The 18,936-nt window shown below is 37.1% G+C and overlaps 1 protein-coding gene across 1 annotated transcript in view; it reads left to right on the top strand.

The window, feature by feature from the left end:
* The first annotated feature begins 5,326 nt into the window (after positions 1–5,326).
* Positions 5,327–18,936, top strand: part of F10 (coagulation factor X) — a 33,781-nt gene continuing 20,171 nt past the window's right edge. Inside the window, exons 1-3 of the mRNA XM_001374223.5 lie at positions 5,327–5,513; positions 14,844–15,004; positions 17,126–17,150. Coding sequence (XP_001374260.3) covers positions 5,444–5,513; positions 14,844–15,004; positions 17,126–17,150 — 256 coding nt within the window. The 5' untranslated portion in view covers positions 5,327–5,443. The remainder of the gene's footprint in view (positions 5,514–14,843; positions 15,005–17,125; positions 17,151–18,936) is intronic.

Consider the following 18,936-nt stretch of genomic DNA (forward strand, 5'->3'; position numbering starts at 1 on the left):
TCTAATCCAATAAAAAGTTATTTAATCCCTACTATTTGCAAGCTTCTTTGCTAGAAGATACAAAGACAAAATGAAAAAAAGAGTCCTTGCCCTCGAGGAGTTTTCATTCCACTGAGGGGATATACAGATAAATATGTAGACCATAATTTGTGAGGAAAAGAGACAAGAGAATCACAAAAACCTTTCTGCAGGAAATGTATGATCTGAGCCTTAAAGGCATTCCAGGCATGGGGGATTACCTGTGTGACCACTTTGGCCTAACTTAACTAAGTACCTTTGTATAAACTATTCCCCCTTGCCTGAAATGCATTTCCATCTCACACCCACTTCTTAAAATCCTTTGTATCCTCTAAAACTGTCCTAAAACAATACTTTCTATATGAAATCTTTCCTGATTCCATACTACCTGCTCTTAGTACCATTCCCACAGAAAAATGTGCTTTGTATTTATTTTGTATTGACCTATTTAACCATATATTGTCTCCTTCAATAGACTATTGAGCTCAAAAAGTTTTCTAAATTAAAAAGGGGGGGGGGGGGGAGAATATTGTGCTCCTTGAAGGCTTGGACTATTGACCAATGTCTAAAATAGGATTTAGTAGAGGTATGTTTAATATAAAAGTATATTTAATAAATGTTTATTTCGTTTTTGATTGCTTATTTGTATGTGTGATTAATTGAGGAAAAAAAGTAACTTACAATCAACATGGATAGAAAGACACTTCATTTTGCAGCTGTTGTAATTCTGTCATTTCAGTTGTATTTGACCCCATTTGAGTTTTCTTAGCAAAGATATTAGACTAGTTTGTCATTTTCTCCTCCAGCTCATTTTATGGATGAGGAAACTGAGATAAACAGGATTTTTGGCCACACAGTAAGTGTCTGAGACCAAATTTGAACTCAGGTCTTCCTGACTGCAGCCTTGGTACTCTATCCTCTATACCACTCGGTTGCCCCCATCAGATTGTGAAGGATCTTACATTTCAAACAGATTCAGAGAGGTCAAAGTCCCATTGCCAGAGTCAAGCCTAGAGTTAGTGATGATAAGAAACAAGAATAAGGATGACTTCACAGTCTTCTTAGGGCCCCACCCTGGGTGTCCCAAGTGGAAAAGAAGCCAGGATGCTACATGAGGGCCAAAGAAGCAAAACCATTTGATAACGTATCATTTAACACTGCCTTTCTTCCTCTGGCTATTTTCTAATTTTGCTAGCACCTAGTTTGGACTTCATCTTTCTTCAAACACACCCTAGTACCTGTGTCCCAAATCTGAAAGAAAAAGGTTTATTTTGACCTGAAATCAGTTGTGTATACATTTTATTAAAAACTGAAAACATGATTCACAGAACTTCAGGCTGCCAAAAAAGACAGCCATATTTGAACTGTAGTAAGAGTAAAGTTCCCAAGGGGGTTTTATTTGTATCTGAAGTACCCAGAAGAAAAAGGAGAACTCTCTTTGCATTCTTATATATCTTTACATATCTACCTATCTTCTAAGTCTCCATAAGATGCATTACAGATGATGTCTATCTTCCACTTCAGAATTACCTCATCCTTACTTTTGCATATGCTATGTGTGTGTGTGTGTGTGTCTACATCTTCCATCTCCTACAGATCCAGTCAGTCAGAGAGGAGGTGGTCTCTTAACTAGATCTCAACTTTTCTCCCTTTTCCTAAGCTGCCTTATCCTTCCCCTAATTCTCATGAGGTTCAGGTTCATGGAGTAGTGACAGGAGAAAGATTGGTCCAGACCAGCTCCTCCCTTCTCCCAACCTCTATGGCCAGGAATCCATGGCCTTGGTCTCCCTAGGGTTCACCTCCTCCCTCCAGTTCTTAAGGGGGTAGAGTCGGCTGTAGGAGAGTCATGGGGCATGAGAACAACAGTTTCTAGCCTGAGTTGAAGAGGAAGTGTACCCCAACTGCACCAGAAACAGCACCATCCCTTCCCAGCATCATTAGGGACATCAGGAAAGCCACAACTTCCCAGCCCTAACTGCAGCTGTGCTGATAACGCTATCTGGCATTTCTATACATTTTCCCAGAAAAACTCAAAATGACATCTATAATTTAAGAGGGTTGGAACTCTAAAGGCCCTTCCAATTCTAATTCTATGAGCCCATATCCAGAAATGCCTTGAAAGAGTGATAATTCCTAACTCCTTGAGAATAAATTTTATCTTCAGAATGTTCCACACGGGTCCTGATGAACATATATGTACCCAAACTTCATTCTGCATTATAATGTTCAAGATGGAAGGGAAGGCGAAGAAATATGTAAAGTGATGAGAAAGGGGATTTTCCATTGTCAGTTAGTGAATAAACATTTATGAAACACCTACTATGTGCCAGTTGTTTTGTGTCTGATTCTTCATCACCGCATTTGGGGGCTTCTTAGCAAAGATACTGGAGTGGTTTGTCATTTCCTTCAAATGGGAAAACTGAGACAGAGTTAAGTGACTTACCTAGGTCATACAGCCAGTGTCTAAGGCTATATTTAACCTCAAGTCTTCCTGAAACCAGTCCCAGTACTCTATATACTATAGCAGATGTACAATGTGCCAGGCACTGTGCCAACATCAAGAATGGAGGGGGGAATGCAAAAAATAGTCCCTGGTCTTGAGGAGCTCACAGTCTAATGGGGATCCAAGGCCAAGGCATTTAAAATGTCAACTCATATTTACATAGCCCGTTTGGATTTATGATGTACTTTCCTCAAAAAGAGTCCTTTGGAGGGCAGCTAGGTGACTTAGTGGTTTAAGAGCCAGTCCTGGAGATGAGAGATCCTAGATTCAAATCTGGCCTCAGACACTTCCTAACTATGTGACTTTAGGCAAGTCCCTTAATCTCCATTGCCTACTCCTTACCACTCTTCTGCCTTAGAACAGAAACACAGTATAGACTCTAAGATGGAAAGTAAGGGTTCAAAAAAATTCCTCTGAGAGAAAGTAGCATATTATCTCTATTTTACAGATGAAGAAACTAATCCTCAAAAGTTAAAGAGATCAGAGGAATGACTTGCCAAGGTCACACAGTTGGTGTCAGACCAGATCTCCTGTCTCCAAGTCCAGTGATTTCCTACTTCTGAACCTACAGGTCTTTGATAAGGATATCTTTCAGCTACAAAATCTGGTCTCATGAGCTCCTCTCCTGAAAAGGTTCTAGTAAGATTGAAATTCCTGCCAGACCTTCTTCTTGAGGGAGAGTTGCAGAATGTGATGTATCCTAGGGAAAACAAGCATAAGTGCCCTACTCACCTATCTCTAATTCTATATCCTAACTGTGTAACAGTTGAAACCATTCCTAGGTCCTGACAGCCCCACCTCTACAAGAGAGAATTGGGAAAAGAACTGCCTAGCCATGCAGTTGTGGAATTGGGCTCCCTTTTTTCAAATTGTCATCTTATTAAAACTCCTCTAGTATTCATGTTTGGGTCTCCGCAAACTGGGTAGTAAAAAAGGTATCAGAGCACAAAATGAATCATGTATGGGATAGTTTACTCCTACACAGAGACAATTGCTAATTTATAGAAGGGGGAAACATTGTTAATTATTAGAATGATTTCAACAGGATTCAATAACTTAACTGAAAACTACAGTTTTAATTGATTGAGTAATACCTAAACACCATTAGAACACAAAATGGAATTAAAAAGCTAGGAGGTAAAGGAAGAGATGAAGGAAGGAAGGAAGGAAGGAAGGAAGGAAGGAAGGAAGGAAGGAAGGAAGGAAGGAAGGAAGGAAGGAAGGAAGGAAGGAAGGAAGGAAGGAAGGAAGGAAGGAAGGAGGAAGGAAGGAAGGAAGGAAGGAAGGAAGGAAGGAAGGAAGGAAGGAAGGAAGGAAGGAAGGAAGGAAGGAAGGAAGGAAGGAAGGAAGGAAGGAAGGAAGGAAGGAAGGAAGGAAGGAAAGGAGGGAGGGAGGGGGAAGGAGGGAGGGAGGGAGGGGGAAGGAGGGAGGGAGGGAGGGAGGGAAGGAGGAAGGAAGGGAGGGAGGAAGGGAAGGAGGAAGTGAGGGAGGGAGGGAGGGAAGGAAGGAGGGAGGGAGAGAAGAAAGAAAGAAAGAAAGAAAGAAAGAAAGAAAGAAAGAAAGAAAGAAAGAAAGAGAGAGAGAGAGAGAGAGAGAGAGAGAGAGAGAGAGAGAGAGAGAGAGAGAGAGAGAGGGAGGGAGGGAGGGAGGGAGGGAGGAAGGAAAGGAAAGAGGAAGGAAAGGAAAGGAAAGGAAAGGAAAGGAAAGGAAAGGAAAGGAAAGGAAAGGAAAGGAAAGGAAAGGAAAGGAAAGGAAAGGAAAGGAAAGGAAAGGAAAGGAAAGGAAAGGAAAGGAAAGGAAAGGAAAGGAAAGGAAAGGAAAGGAAAGGAAAGGAAAGGAAAGGAAAGGAAAGGAAAGGAAAGGAAAGGAAAGGAAAGGAAAGGAAAGGAAAGGAAAGGAAAAAAAGAAAAAAGTTGTAGAGCAGAGTTCCAACCTGCCTTGGTAGAATGAGTTTGTTTCCTCGTTAAGTTCTCATTACCAATGAAGTCTCAGATCCTTTCCAATAAACATGCAGACATGCACAGAGTTATATACACATACTATATGTTTATGCATGTAATGTCCTTCTGGCAGTTCATAAAGCAGTCAATTTTCTCTCGTATCCAGCTCTTTGTGACTCTATGTGGGGTTTTCCTAGCAAAGATACTGGACGAGTTTGCCATTTCTTTCTCCAGGTCATTTTACAGATGAGAAAACGGAGGTAAGCATGATTAAGTAGCCCAGGATCACGCAGCTAGGAAATGTCTGAAGCTGGGTTTGAACTCAGGGAGATGAGTCTTTCTGACTCCAGACCTGATGTGCTATCTATTGCAGCACCTAGCTGCCCTCATGCAACAGGAGGACCGTTTTATAGATGCATGCATACATTTGTAGTATATGTTTTAGGCTTGTCCCCCCCCCCACCCCAATACATTTAAGCTCATTGAAGGCTTGTGATGCTTTGTTTTTGTCTTGGTACCCATGATGCTTCACACTTAATAGACTTAGTAGGCATTTAAGAACTACTAAGTTGATTGATACTCGCCTTTGATTTTCCTGTGCTTCTGAAATGGTTTCTCCTTGGTGCCTGGCATTATGATCAGGTAGACAGGGACCAGACAGGGATAAGATAACAGAATCATAAATTTCAAGCTGGAAGGGACCTTAGGAGGTCATCTAGTGCAACCTCCCTCCTTTCCATTTGACAGATGAGAAAATCAACTGGGTCTGCTGTCTTCTTCCTCCACCCACTTCATCTAGCCCTGCCTGCCTGACTTCACCAGGAAGCCCCATCCACCAATCAGATGCCTCATCCTATTTATGATGATAAGTAGAAGGACAACAGAACAAGCCAGGGAAACCCAGTGTGAGCTGAGCCTTGCCCGGAGTCAGCCTTGCTGCAGAAGAAGTGGCAGAGCACCACTCTTTCTCAGCCCAAAGACTATGGCAAGCTGGTTGTACCTCCTACTGCTTGGCACCTCAGTGGCAAGCCTTCTGAACTTCGGAGAAACCGGTAGGATCCTGCATTTGACTTCTCTGCCTTTGTTCCCAGCTGATTGTCTCTTCATCTTGAGATGAGGGTGGACCTCTCCCCAGAGGAGGCAGATGGGAGAGTGGGCATGACCTAGGCAGCTTTGGTGCCTGTGTTTTAGCCCCCCTTTCTAATCTGAGGCAATTGGGCTATTTCTCTCTGGGGATAATAGTGAAAATAATACTTGATTTGGAGTCTGTGGACCTGGATCTGAATCCCAGCTTTGCTATTTACTACCTTTATGACCCTGATCAAGTCAATTCTTTTTGGACCTCAGTTTACTCATGTGTAAAATAAAGGATTGATCGCGATTCCTTCCAGCTCTAAAGTTTTCACTTTATTATCCACTTTCTGAATATCATCTAAGAATAATAACTCTGCTTTGAATACTAGGGATAGAGAAAAGTCCTTCCCGTCTGCCAAGATATGTTGATGAGAAACAGAAGTGGGTGGTAGGGAGGGGGAGAATGACGGATGGAGAGTAACCCTTGGGCAAGTGGCAGAGAACAGGAAAAAGACTGACTGAATCTACGTCAAACCAGGATCTGGATTAGCAAGGCAGCATGGTAAAGTGGGATAGAAGATGGGTGATGGAATCAGAGGAGTTGAATACAAATCATAGATCTGATACTACCTGACCAAAAAAAAAAAAAAACTAGCTTCTCTGTGCCTTGGTTTCTTCATCTATAAAATGAAGGGACTGACCTCTAACTTTCCTTCTAGCTCTAAATCTTTTATCCTAAAATAGGAGTAGCTTCTCTCTTTGGGTTTATGTAATCAAATAGGGATTTTGTCTCCCAGAAAAGAAAACTGAAAGAAAAGAAGAACTCAGAGAGGGAAAAAATCTGGATAATTGCAAGAAGCCAAGGTGAAAGGGACACTGTATTTGTCTGGGATGAAAACATAAGGAAGCTTGTTTTTGTTTTCATCAAAATGAAAGACAATGTTCAAAGATGAGCAGAGAATAAGAATTGACTGACCAAATGTTCCAAAAAAGGGAACAAAATTGATAAAAAAATTGGGAAAAAGGTATACTGGTAAGAATCCAATAATAATAACAGTAATGATGCATCATAACAGAACTAGCAAAGTGGGCATTAATCCATCCATATGTTTGGATTTTTTTGTTGTTATTGTTCAGTCAATTTTCATTTTTGTCTCACTCTTCATGATCCCATTTGGGGTTTTCTTGGCAATGATACTGCAGTGATTTGCCAGTTCTTGCTACAGTTCATTTTACAGATGAGGAAACTGAGGCAAACAGGATTAAGTGACTCACCCAGAACCACACAGATAATAAGTGTCTGAGGCCAGACTTAAACTCAGGAAAATGAGTCTTCCAGACTCCAGGGCTATCATTCTATCCACTGGACTACTTTACTGCCTATGTGTTAGGAAGGGAGTGATAAAAATAGCACTCGAGGTGCCAGCATCAAATGGGTTGTAAAGAACTCTTTAGAGAAGGAAAAAATGGAAAGAATTCTTTACATTTCACAAAATGCTTACAAATCTATCATCTTGTTTGATCTTATAACCCTGTGAAGTGGATAGGGTGGCTATTGTTAACCCCATTTCACAAATAAGAACACTGGGATTCAGAGAGTTTATGTGACTCATACAGTGTCACACAGCAATCAAGTGGTAAATGTAGGACATAAACCAAATTCTTCTGACTACAAGTATTCTTTTCACTACACAATTCAAACTTGCTCTGCTGGTAAATACAGGGGGTCAAAGCAATATAGATAAGGACTATGGTAATACACTTTTATTTAAATAATTTACCTCCTTCCTACACATAAACACTAGGTACATCTTAAAATACTATTTTCTTCACATCATTTACTCTGATCTCTTGATGACCTACAATGGCTCCCTTATTGTCCATAAGATAAATTCCAAATTCTTTATCCTAGCATTCAAGTATTTCTATAATCAAGAATTTCTATAATTTTATCTAACCTTATCTTCCTTCTGTTCCATAATACATACTCTTCATTCCAAAATAATTGGAATCATTGTTCCCAAAACATCCCATTCTCATTCAAACTTTTATGTCAATTTCAGAAAAATGGGTCTTGTACCACCTGGATTGTTCTCCTTTCTTTCCACCAAAGTAAAGCTCACTACCACTTTTATTGGGAAGGCTTCACCCCACTGCAGGTGATACTTGCTGATGGTCTGGGGTTTTGTTTTGTTTTTTTAATAAACCGTTACCTTCGATAGTAGAATCAATACTGTGTATTGGTTCCAAGACAGAAGAGCAGTAAGGGCTAAGCAATGGGGTTTAAGTAACTTGCCCAGGGTCCAACCATAGCTAGGAAGTATCTGGGGTCAAATTTGAACCCAGGACTTCACATCTCTAGGCCTGACTCTCAATCCACTGAGTCACCAAGCTGCTGATGGTTTTAAATAAACACTACTTCTTATATTGAGGAAAGGCACTTCTATTCCTATACTTTCTAGGGTTTTCAATAGAAATGGGTATAATATTTTGTGGAAGGCTTTTTCTGCATCTATTGAGATAATCATGTGACTTCTGTTAGCTTGATTATTGATATGGTCAATTATGCAGATGGTTTTCCTAGTATTGAACCAGCCTTGCATTCCTGGTATAAATCTACCTGGTTATAGTGAATAATCCTTATGATAAATTGCTGTAGTCTCTTTGCTACTATTTTATTTTTTAAGATTTTTGCATCTATGTTCACTAAGGAGATTGGTCTATAGTTTTCTTTCTCTGTTTTTGGTCTTCCTGGCTTGGGAATCAGTACCATCTTTGTGTCATAAAAAGAATTTAGTAAGACTCCTTCTTTGCTTATTTTGTCAAATAGTTTGTGTAATATTGGAATTAGTTGTTCTTTAAATGTTTGATAAAATTCACTTGTGAATCCATCTGGCCCTGGAGATTTTTTCTTAGGGAGTTTATTGATGGCTTGTTCAATTTCTTTTTCTGAGATGGAATTATTTAAGTATTCTATTCCTTCTTTTATTAATCTAGACAATTTATATTTTTGTAAATATTCATCCATTTCCCCTATATGGTCATGTTTAGTGTCATATAATTGGGCAAAATAATTCCTAATAATTGCCTTAATTTCCTCTTCATTAGAGGTGAAATCCCTCTTTTCATTTTGATGCTGATAATTTGATTCTCTTCTTTCTTTTTTAATTAGACAAATCCATACTTTATCTATTTTTTTCAAAGAATCAACACCTAGTATTATTTATTAGTTCAATAGTTCTTTTACTTTCAACTTTATTAATTTCTCCTTTGATTTTTAGGATTTCCAATCTAGACTTTATCTGGAGATTTTTAAGTTGTTCTTTTTCTTGTTTTTTTTGGTTTTTTTTACATGACCAATTCATTGATCTTTTTTCCCCTTTATTTTATTGATATAGGCACTCAGGGATATACACTTTCCCCTGAGTACTGCTTTGGCTGCATCCAACAGATTTTGATATATTGTCTCCTCATTGTCATTCTCTTCCATGAAATCAGTAATTGTTTCTATGATTTGTTCTTTGACCTACCAGTTTTGAAGAATTAGATTATTTGGTTTCCAATTAATTTTTAATTTGTCTCTTTTTGAGCCCTTACTAATTATAATTTTAATACATTATGATCTGAAAAGGTTGCATTTATTATTTCTGCTTTTCTGCATTTGTGATGTTTTTATGCCCTAGTACATGATCAGTCTTTGTATATGTACCATATGCTACTGAAAAGAAGGTATATTCCTTTTTATCCCTATTCAATTTTCTCCAGATATCTATTAACTCTGATTTTTCTAAAATTTCAGTCAGTTCCCTTACTTCTTTTTTTATTTTTTTTTTGGTTTACTTTATCTAGTTCTGATAGGGGAAGGCTGAGGTCCCCCACTAGTATACTTTTACTATATATTTTCTCATTAATTTCCTTTAGTTTCTCCTTTAAAAATCTGGATGCTATACCATTTGTTACATATATCTTTAGTACTGGTATTACTTCACTGTTCATAGTACCTTTAGCAAGATGTAATTTCCTTACTTTCCTCTTTTAATCAGATTAATTTTTTTCTTTAGCTTTGTCTGAAATCATGACTTCTACTACTACTTTCTTTACTTTAGATGATGCATAATAAATTCTGCTCTAGTCTTTTGCCTTTACTCTTTGTATGTCACCCTGCCTCAAATGTGTTTCTTGCAAATAACATATAGTAGGATTCTGGTTTTTAATCCACTCTGCTATCTGCTTCTGTTTTATGGGTGAGTTCATCACATTCACATTCATAGTTATGATTACTAACTGCGTATTGCTCTCCATCTTATTTTCCCCTTTTGATCCTGCTTTGTTCCCTTTCACTCTCTTCCTCCTCACTGGTGTTGTGCTTTTTATCACACACTCCCACTTCCCCTTCCCTCCAATTACCACCCCTCTTCCCTTGTCTTATTCCCCTTCTAATTCTTTATAGGGTAGGATAGAAATCTATACACCAGTGAGTGAGGTTGTTATTCCCTCTCTGAGCCAGTTATAATGAGAGAAAAGTTTAAACATTGCCTGTCACCACCCTCATCCTCCCCTCCCCTGTAATAATTTTAACACCTCTTTGTTTTATATAATGTACCTCCATTTAATCTCTCCCTTCCCTTTTCTCTCAGTGCAATCCTCTTTTTTACCCCCTTGATTTTTTTGCATATCATATCAGCATAATCAGCTTACTTCCTCACCCTCTGTCTAAGTATACTCCTTCTATCTGCTCTACTACTAAGAATAATGTTTAAGAATTACAGATCTCCTCTTTCCATATTGGAATACATGTGTGACCTTATTGAGTCTCTTAAATTTTCTCTATCTTATTTGCCCTTTTAGGTTTCTCTTGGGTCTCATGTTTAGATTTCAAATTTTTTATTTAGACCTGTTTTTCCCCCTCAGGAATGCTTGGAATGTTCTATCTTATTGATGACTGTTTTCCCCCTGAAACAGTATACTCAATTTTGCTGGATAGTTGACTCTGGGTTGTAAAGCTACACTTCTTGTCTTCTTGAATATCATATTCTGTGCCTTCTGATTCTTTAATATGGAAGCTGCTAAGTACTATGTGATCCTGATTATAGCTCTATGGTATTTGAATTGTTATATTCCTTGAAGTTGTCATTTGAGGATTTCTTTATGGAGGTGATCTATGGATTATTTCCATTTCTACTTTATTTTCTTGTTCAAGAATACCGGAGCAGTTTTCTTTGATAATTTCTCATATTATGATGTCCAAGCCTTTTTTTTTTTTAATCATGACTTTCATGTAGTCCAAAAATTCTTAAATTGTCTCTCCTGGATCTATTTTCCAGGTCAAGTTGTTTATTCAATGAGATATTTCATGTTTTCTTCTGGTGTGTTTTTTTTTTCATTCTTTTGATTTTTTTTATTGTTTCTTGATGTCTCATGAAATTAGTTTCTAGTTTTTCCATTTTAATTTTTAAGGCCTAATTTTCCTCCATCAACTTTTGAGCCTTCTTTTTCATTTCTTCTTGCATTGCTTTCTTTTCTTTCCCCCTTTTTCCTTTGCCTCTCTTAACTGGTTTTTGAAGTCCTTTTTGAGCTCTTCCAAAATGTGTCCAATTCATATTTTTCTTTTTGATTTTACATGTGTTTGCTTTGCTTTCATTGTCCCTTTCTGTGTCTGCATCTTGTTCTTTGTCTCTATAAAAATTCTCTCTAGTTAGGTGCTTTTTGGATTGTCTGCTCATTTTTTCCAACTTTTTTATAGGTAGCTCCATTCTCTGGAATGTTAGGGTAACCTCTTAAACTTCAGTTCCTCCTTGGAGCTACCCTTACCTTTATTTCTAGGTTTCTGCAAATTTCAATTCTTCCAAGATGGTATGATGGCCTGAGGGATAGGAGCTCTGAGGGCTTCTGTCCACTGCTGATTCATTCTGAGATAGCTGATAGCTGAAGTTCTCACCTCATATCTGGGTGTCGATTTTTGGTCTCATTCTGTGCTTGAACGGATATCACAATTTGCCTAGCCATTTGTAATTATTGGACATAGAGTGAATGAGAGGTAGATATAATGATCATTATAAGTACATAGGTGCTTGCTGTCCTAGCTGTGTGACCCTAGACAAGTCAATTAGCCTCAATTGCCTAGCCCTTGCTGCTCTTCTGTCTTACAGTTGATACTAAGCCGAAGGTAAAGATGTATATGTGTGTCATATATGTGTGTGTACCTGTATATATGTAAAAACACCCACATAGATTTATCTTCTCACATGAATTAACTGCTACATTTGGGTCACCCTCAGGTTCAAAAATGCTATGCAATATGTAATTCTTCTTTTAGATCTAATTGGTGGAGAGGTTGGAGAGAGGCAGTCACTGGAAAATTACAGTGTGTCTGAACTTCTGTTCCATCTTTGCCATTACCTAGCCAAATGCCCTTGTAACAAATCACTTTGCTTCAGTTTCTTCATGTGAAAAATAGGATCCACTATCCTTCTGCTACACACCTCACCAGGTCATTGTGAAGAAAGTGCTTTGCTAACTCTAAAGAGCTCTCTATAAATGTGAGTTATTATAAGTGTATAGTAGAAATACACAATGATCATAGGCTTTTTATAAGAAAAGAAAGTTTCCAGGGTAGATGCAACAGCATGGACAATAGCAGAGAGCTAGAAATGAGCATAGCTGGTGATGAACATGATTGGTGCAGCCAGTTGCATGAAGGTCAGCCTCACTGGGACAGACAATACACATCCAGGAACAACAGCAGGTAACACTGGAAAGGTAAATCGTGACTGAACTGTGGAGAGCCGTGAATTCTAAACTGCACACTGACTTGGTTCTGGAGACAAAGAAAACCAGATATGGAGGTGTTTCATAAAAGACAGGATAGAAGAGGTATTCATGAAAATGTTTAAAGTACATACAGTAGTAGCTAAAATTCAAGGGTTTAGAAGACAGGCCTGAAAGGCAGAAGACTTGCATTTAAACCTTGCCTCTGACACACTAACCACGGGTGAGTTACTTAAACTCTTAGGGACCCTGGAAACTCTCTGAGACTATCAGTTATAGGGAGATTGTTAATATGCATCTGTAGAGAGTTTCCAAGTCAGAAATTCCCCAACATCAATTTAGTCACTGGCTTGGGTCCAACAACCTGGCAAAAAGAAATTTGAAGTCATAAAAAACCAATTAGGAGGTAATAAAGTCTTCATATAATATTTATATAATGAATGAGGTAATAAAGATTTAGATAGGGATAACCTCTGTGGGAATAGAGAAGAAAGATTGAATCACTGTTATTTTAAATTTATCTGAATAAAAATCAAATATTTGTTCAAAACTATTTAAAATATATAGACTTGCAGGTACTATTATTATATAATATCATTATAAGGCAATTATATGATATATTATTATGTTAGAATATATTATATTTTATATAATGATACATATAAAATTTTCCTGATACATATATTTGATACTAGTCAAACATGATAATGTGATAAACATGTACATTCAAATATTATCTTGAAATCATTTTAAAACAGCAAGATAAAGTAATTTATGGAACAAAACAACCAAAATCATTTATGGAGATAGTAAATAAAATAATTTATCAAACAAGGGAAATAAAATAATTTCTAGAGACAGAAAACAAAATAAAATAATTATAGACCAACAAACAAAATAATTGTGGATAACCCACACATGAGATGATAAAGATTTTGGGACTAACCACAGGAAAGACTGGATATATAGGATATTACATAGAAAGAATTACAAATTACACATTTTTATACTACATTTTTGAACCTCAAAGGTCTTGAAGAATGGTAATTGATCTATATGTACAGTCAATTCAGGTAAGAAAATGAATTCACCTTTTAACTTAAATAGTTTTAAGATTAAGATTATCAAGGGAGTCCAAGGAGAGATATCCTGAAGAGAACTCAAAATATAGACCTGGAAATCAATTGGAGGGTCCCATGAGAAGTTACATTCCAGCTAAATGCTCCTATTTAGGAATCAACTTAATAGAGGCAAAATATGAAGCCATAAAAATGGATGAGTTTCGCTTCATGAGTTCATGTACTTAGTAAATATTTACTAAGCACCTCTTAGGTGCCAGGTGCTGTGCCAAGTGCTGCGGATAATAATCATTTTTGTTTAGCCATTTTTCAGTCATTTCTGACTCTTCAGGACCCCAGCTGGGATTTTCTTGGCAAATATACTGGAGCGACATCTTTACTTAGACTCCCTCCACGATCTTAACCATAACTCTTTTCCAACTTTACAAAGGAGGAAGGAAACAAACGTGCCTTGTCTCAGTGGCTGTGGAAAACATGCTCTTAAAGACTCCTCTGGGCAGTTTTGCTGTCCCTGATATGAGGCAGATGGTTGTAGTTGGTGTCATCAAGGCAGTTGACAAGAAGGTTGTTGGCATGGTCACAAAATATGTCCAGAAATACTATTGTACTGTAAGGATTGATGATCTGGAAACTTTTCATATGAACTGGGAGAACCTCAATGAACTGATCCAAAGTGAAATGAGCAGAACCAGGAGAACACTGTACACAGAAACTAAAACACTGTGGAACAATCCAATGTAGTGGACTTTGCTACTAGTAGCAATGCAACAAGCCAGGACTCTCCTGAAGGATTTACGGGAAAGAATGCTGACCACATGGAGAGAAAGAACTATGGGAGTAGAAATACAAAAGCAAAACTAATGACATCACTTCTCACGTGTATATATGGGGATGCAATTTGGGGTTTAGGCTTTAAAAGATCACTCTATAGCAAAGATGAATAATATGGAAATAGGTATCAAGTGACAACATTTGTACAACCCTATGAAATTGCTTGTTGGCTCTGGGAGGGGGAGGGAAAGAAAATGAATCAGGTAAACATGGGGAAATGTTCTAAAAAATAATAGGAATGTAATAAGAAGGATAAATGAATATCCTATACAACACCGACCATCCCAGTCTTAATCAGTGGCGGAAGAACAGTCACAAAGTGGTTTGTCTCAATTGGCCATTTAAGTTTAATAGTAAAAGACTACAATGCATCATAAAAGCTTCAGGAGGAAAGGAATGTTTTGTGAACTATTTTTATGGTATTTTTAAATTATTTGTTTTTAAAATAAGTAATTTTAAAATGGAAACAACTCGACCAAAATCTGTCACAGAATTTTGAGACCATTAAAACAGTTTAATGGGGGAGGGGGGGAGGATGGGAGGAGGAGAAGGTAAAGAAACAGCAGGAGGAAAAGATTTACACCAAAGGAATCTCATACAACTAATTATTTGTTGTTAATTGTCTTCTAGTTTTCCTAAATCAAGAAAAGGCCAACAATGTCCTAAAGAGGACCCGGAGGGCTAATTCATTATTTGAAGAGGTGAAGAAAGGAAACCTTGAGAGAGAATGTATAGAAGAAACATGCTCTTATGAAGAAGCCAGAGAAGTCTTTGAAAACCAAGAAAAAACGGTAAGGATTAATGGGTCAGGAATAATTTGCTTCATGCTTCATCTAGGAGATGTTCTGTATATTAAATGTGTGGGAAAGGTTTGTTTGATCTCCTCTTCACTAATTGACTCAGTATCAAAAGTGGGGGGGGGGGGGGGCGAGGAGACAGCCAGGTGGCTCAGTAGATTGAGAGCCAAGTCCTCGATTCAAATTTGGCTTTAGACACTTCCTAGCTATGTGACCCTGGGGAAGCCTGTTAAATCCCATTGGCTAGCTCTTACTGTTCTTCTTCCTTGGAAACAATACACAATATTGATTCTAAGATGGAATATAAGGGTTTTTTATAAGTACAAGGGGAAAGAACACTGGATTTGGAATCAGGAGACCTGATTCTTAGCCCTAGCACCATCCTTTACAAGTTGTGTGACCATGGAAAAGTCATTTCCTCTCTCTGGGTCTCAGTTTTTCATCTGTAAAATGGACTATCTGTTTTAAAAAAATGCCTATATCATAGGATGTAAGGGCAGAACCTTCAATGCCCTATTCTAGTTCCAAATCCCATAGTACTCATCACTACTATTTCATCCTCTGCTTAAATATATGGAAGTGAGTTATGTTAATATCTCACTTTTATTAATATTAATATATATTAATTAATATTTTCATTAATATTAATAATAATTAATAAATATTAATATGTAATAATTATATAATATCATCTAGGAGGGGCAAATTAGGTGGCACAGAGCATATTATGACAGGTCTAGAGTCCAGAAAACTCCTGTTGCTAAGTTCAAAACTGGCCTCAGACACCTACTAGCAGTTTGACACTCAGCAAGTCTCTTAACCCTGTTTGCCTCAGTTTCCTCATCTGTAAAATAAACTGGAGATCAAAATGGCAAACCACTATAGTATTTCTGCCAAAAAAAAAACCCTAAATGGTATCACAAAGAGTCAGACAAGGCTGAAAAAATGACTCACCAACGAAAAACCTCTAGGAATTTTGATTCAAATTAAATAACGTGGGCATGGGGAAAAAGAGAAATGGAAATGTGTCTACATTAACATGAGGCATGTTTCCCAATGCAGAGAATTGCAGGGAGAGTTTTGAAAGAAGGTAAAGTTAGCTTATTTTAATGACTTTCTTTTTTTATTTGCAAAGGCATGAGTTCCTCCTCACACATCCTGTGAGGTAAGTCAGTATTGCTCCCCTTCTTTTATAGATTGGGAAACCGAGCTCAGACAGGGGAAGTATTTTTTTCTCTGTAATCAAGCCACAAGTTGATAGAGGAATTGAAAGGAAATCTGAGATCACGAAGAGAAGACTCCAGTGGTAGATTTATCTGAAATCAAATTGACAATTTTTGTCAACTGTTGAATGATTCTTTACTTCACTGGTTTATTCTAATAGAGTATAAGCTCCTTGTGGGTAAGGACTGTTTTTCATCTTTTATCTTTGGATCCTCAGTTCTTACATATAACAGGTGGATAATAAGGGGATGATAATCGTCTCACAGCGAATCTAATATCCAAATTTTCTAGTTTTCTTTATCTAATATTCTTTTCTAACATCCTAATAGTTAATCACCAAGCAATTATCGCTTCCATGAAAGATTAACTTAGACAACTTTGCCAGAATAACTCTTTTTAATCGAGTTATATTCTGATCAGAAAGAATACTACAATCATAGTATTATGGTGCAATGGCAATTGTATTTGTGTTTTGTTGATGGATCCATAAGAGGGTAACAGAAATCGAGTTCTAGGTTCATTTAACATTCAGCAAACATACATTGGTTGGATGCTGAACAAAATAGAGAAATAGGGAAGAGAGTCTCTGTTCTCAGGGAGACTATAATGCAACTTTAATCCTTATAATTTTTTTTATTTTCAAGACAAATTAAAGATATTTTTGTAATTATTATGCCAATGATTGTGGTATCGTCTCTGCATTCATAGGAGTAGGAATGATTTTGCACTCATTCACTGTCATTTGGGAAGATCCACCTGAGGAATGATGAGAAAGAAAATACCACTTTGAGCCTCTCCCAAGCTCCACATGGCTTAACACTCCTTAATTGTATGAAAATATGTAATAGTCTATGCTTTTCTAATCTGTTTAAAACTATTTTTCTTCATCAGATAGAATTCTGGAACAAATATGTAGGTGAGTTATATTTTGTATCTTATTCTAACATGAAATGGATGAAAATATATATGTTTATATATATATTGGATTCATATTAAAATTCAAAGCAAAGCAACTTCATCTTGTTTTTAAGCCATTGTGGCTCAGTCTTATTTGATGGAAAAGGAAAAACAATATTTATCTGTGAGCAACTCTCTCTGCTCTAGACCCTATTAAACAGATATTTCTTAACTACAATCCATAGTGCAGTTTTAAAATGGTTATTTAAGCTCTTTAAAATTGAACATGAATACCTAATCTATGAAAGCTTAAGACTGTACTAAGACTTTGGAGATACTCTATATATTATATACGGGCAGTTGGTTGCCACAGTAGAAAGAGTGCCAGGGCCGGAGTCAAGAAGACTTCTTATCTTCCTGAGTTCAAATCCAGCCTCAGACACTTACCAATGTTGTGACCCTAGAAATATTTGACCCTGTTTGTCTCAGTTCCTCATCTGTAAAATAGCTAAAGAAGGAAATGGCAAACTACTCCAGTACCTTCACCAAAAAAAACCCTCAAATGAGGTCATGAAGAGTCAGACATGACTGAAACACTAAACAAAAATTGCTTTAATTAACTATGTCTGCATCCCCTGTATTCTGCTTTAATTGTTTGAGCCCACATATCATCTATGTCTCCTTAACAGAAGCTTCTTAATAATGAGAATATTTTTACTCCTAAGAATTGCTGATGTTTCTTAACAATAAGAATATTTTTACACATATATTTCTGAGTCCTGTTTATAAAATGGTTTGTTATTGCAAAATACTTGATTAGTATAGCCAAGCAAAATAGAATCCACATTTCCTTTTTTCCTCCTACATAAAAGAAGCTCATAAAATTCAAGTTGAGTTAATAGTCAGACATATCTCCCTTTGTGGAGATATGCACATCCTTTGCAGAGCAAGTAAAAAAAAATCCCTTGACTACTGCTTGTATCTCAGAATTTTATTTCAGGTATCTAGTAATGTATATGTGTGGGTGGGTGTAGATGAGGTGTCCCAAAAATCTTAGTGTAGTGTTAAGCATGTACGTGCATATGTGTGTGTATTTGTTATTCAGTCCTTCAGTCACATCCAACTCTTTGTGACCCCATAGATCATAGCATGCCAATGCTGTCTGTGAGGTTTTCTTGGCAAAGTGACTGGTGTAATGAATAAAATTGTTTTGAGAGACTGATTTGGGGTAAGAAATATCCATTTATTGATTGTATCAGTTCATTGGTTAGGCCAGCATCATAACCAATAAAGTACCATGGGTCAATGGCCCTTTCCCAATGACCAGAGACCTCAAAACTTGGTTAGGTAATTCAATAAATAGAATTTTAGGAGCTCCTCCATTAAACATCTCAAAGCTTCTCTAACTGGTAAACAGATCATTAAGAAGTGATCCATCAAACTATCCACCCTTCCCCATCCCCATGTCACAGGAGACACTTACACAGGAAAAGAATCCTTGTCCCCTTAATTTAGTAACAACACTCTTAAATGTAAAAATTATTAAATTTAAAACTATAAAATTTTTTAGATTCATAAAGTTAAAATGAAAGGCATTCTTTGGGATTTCTAAGAACAAAGAATATATGAATCGCAGTAGATTGGATGAAATCTCTGAACCAGACCCCAGACATGGGAATATCCAATAATTCTCCCTAATATACAGGAACTGGGACCTTTCTATTCCAGTGGCCCAATATAAGAATTACTACAGAATATAAAAAATCAATTCTTACACTAGAGTGGTTTTCCATTTCCTTCTTCAG

Source organism: Monodelphis domestica, chromosome 8 (genome assembly GCF_027887165.1).
Source record: "Monodelphis domestica isolate mMonDom1 chromosome 8, mMonDom1.pri, whole genome shotgun sequence".
NCBI classification, from domain to species: Eukaryota; Metazoa; Chordata; class Mammalia; order Didelphimorphia; family Didelphidae; genus Monodelphis; species Monodelphis domestica.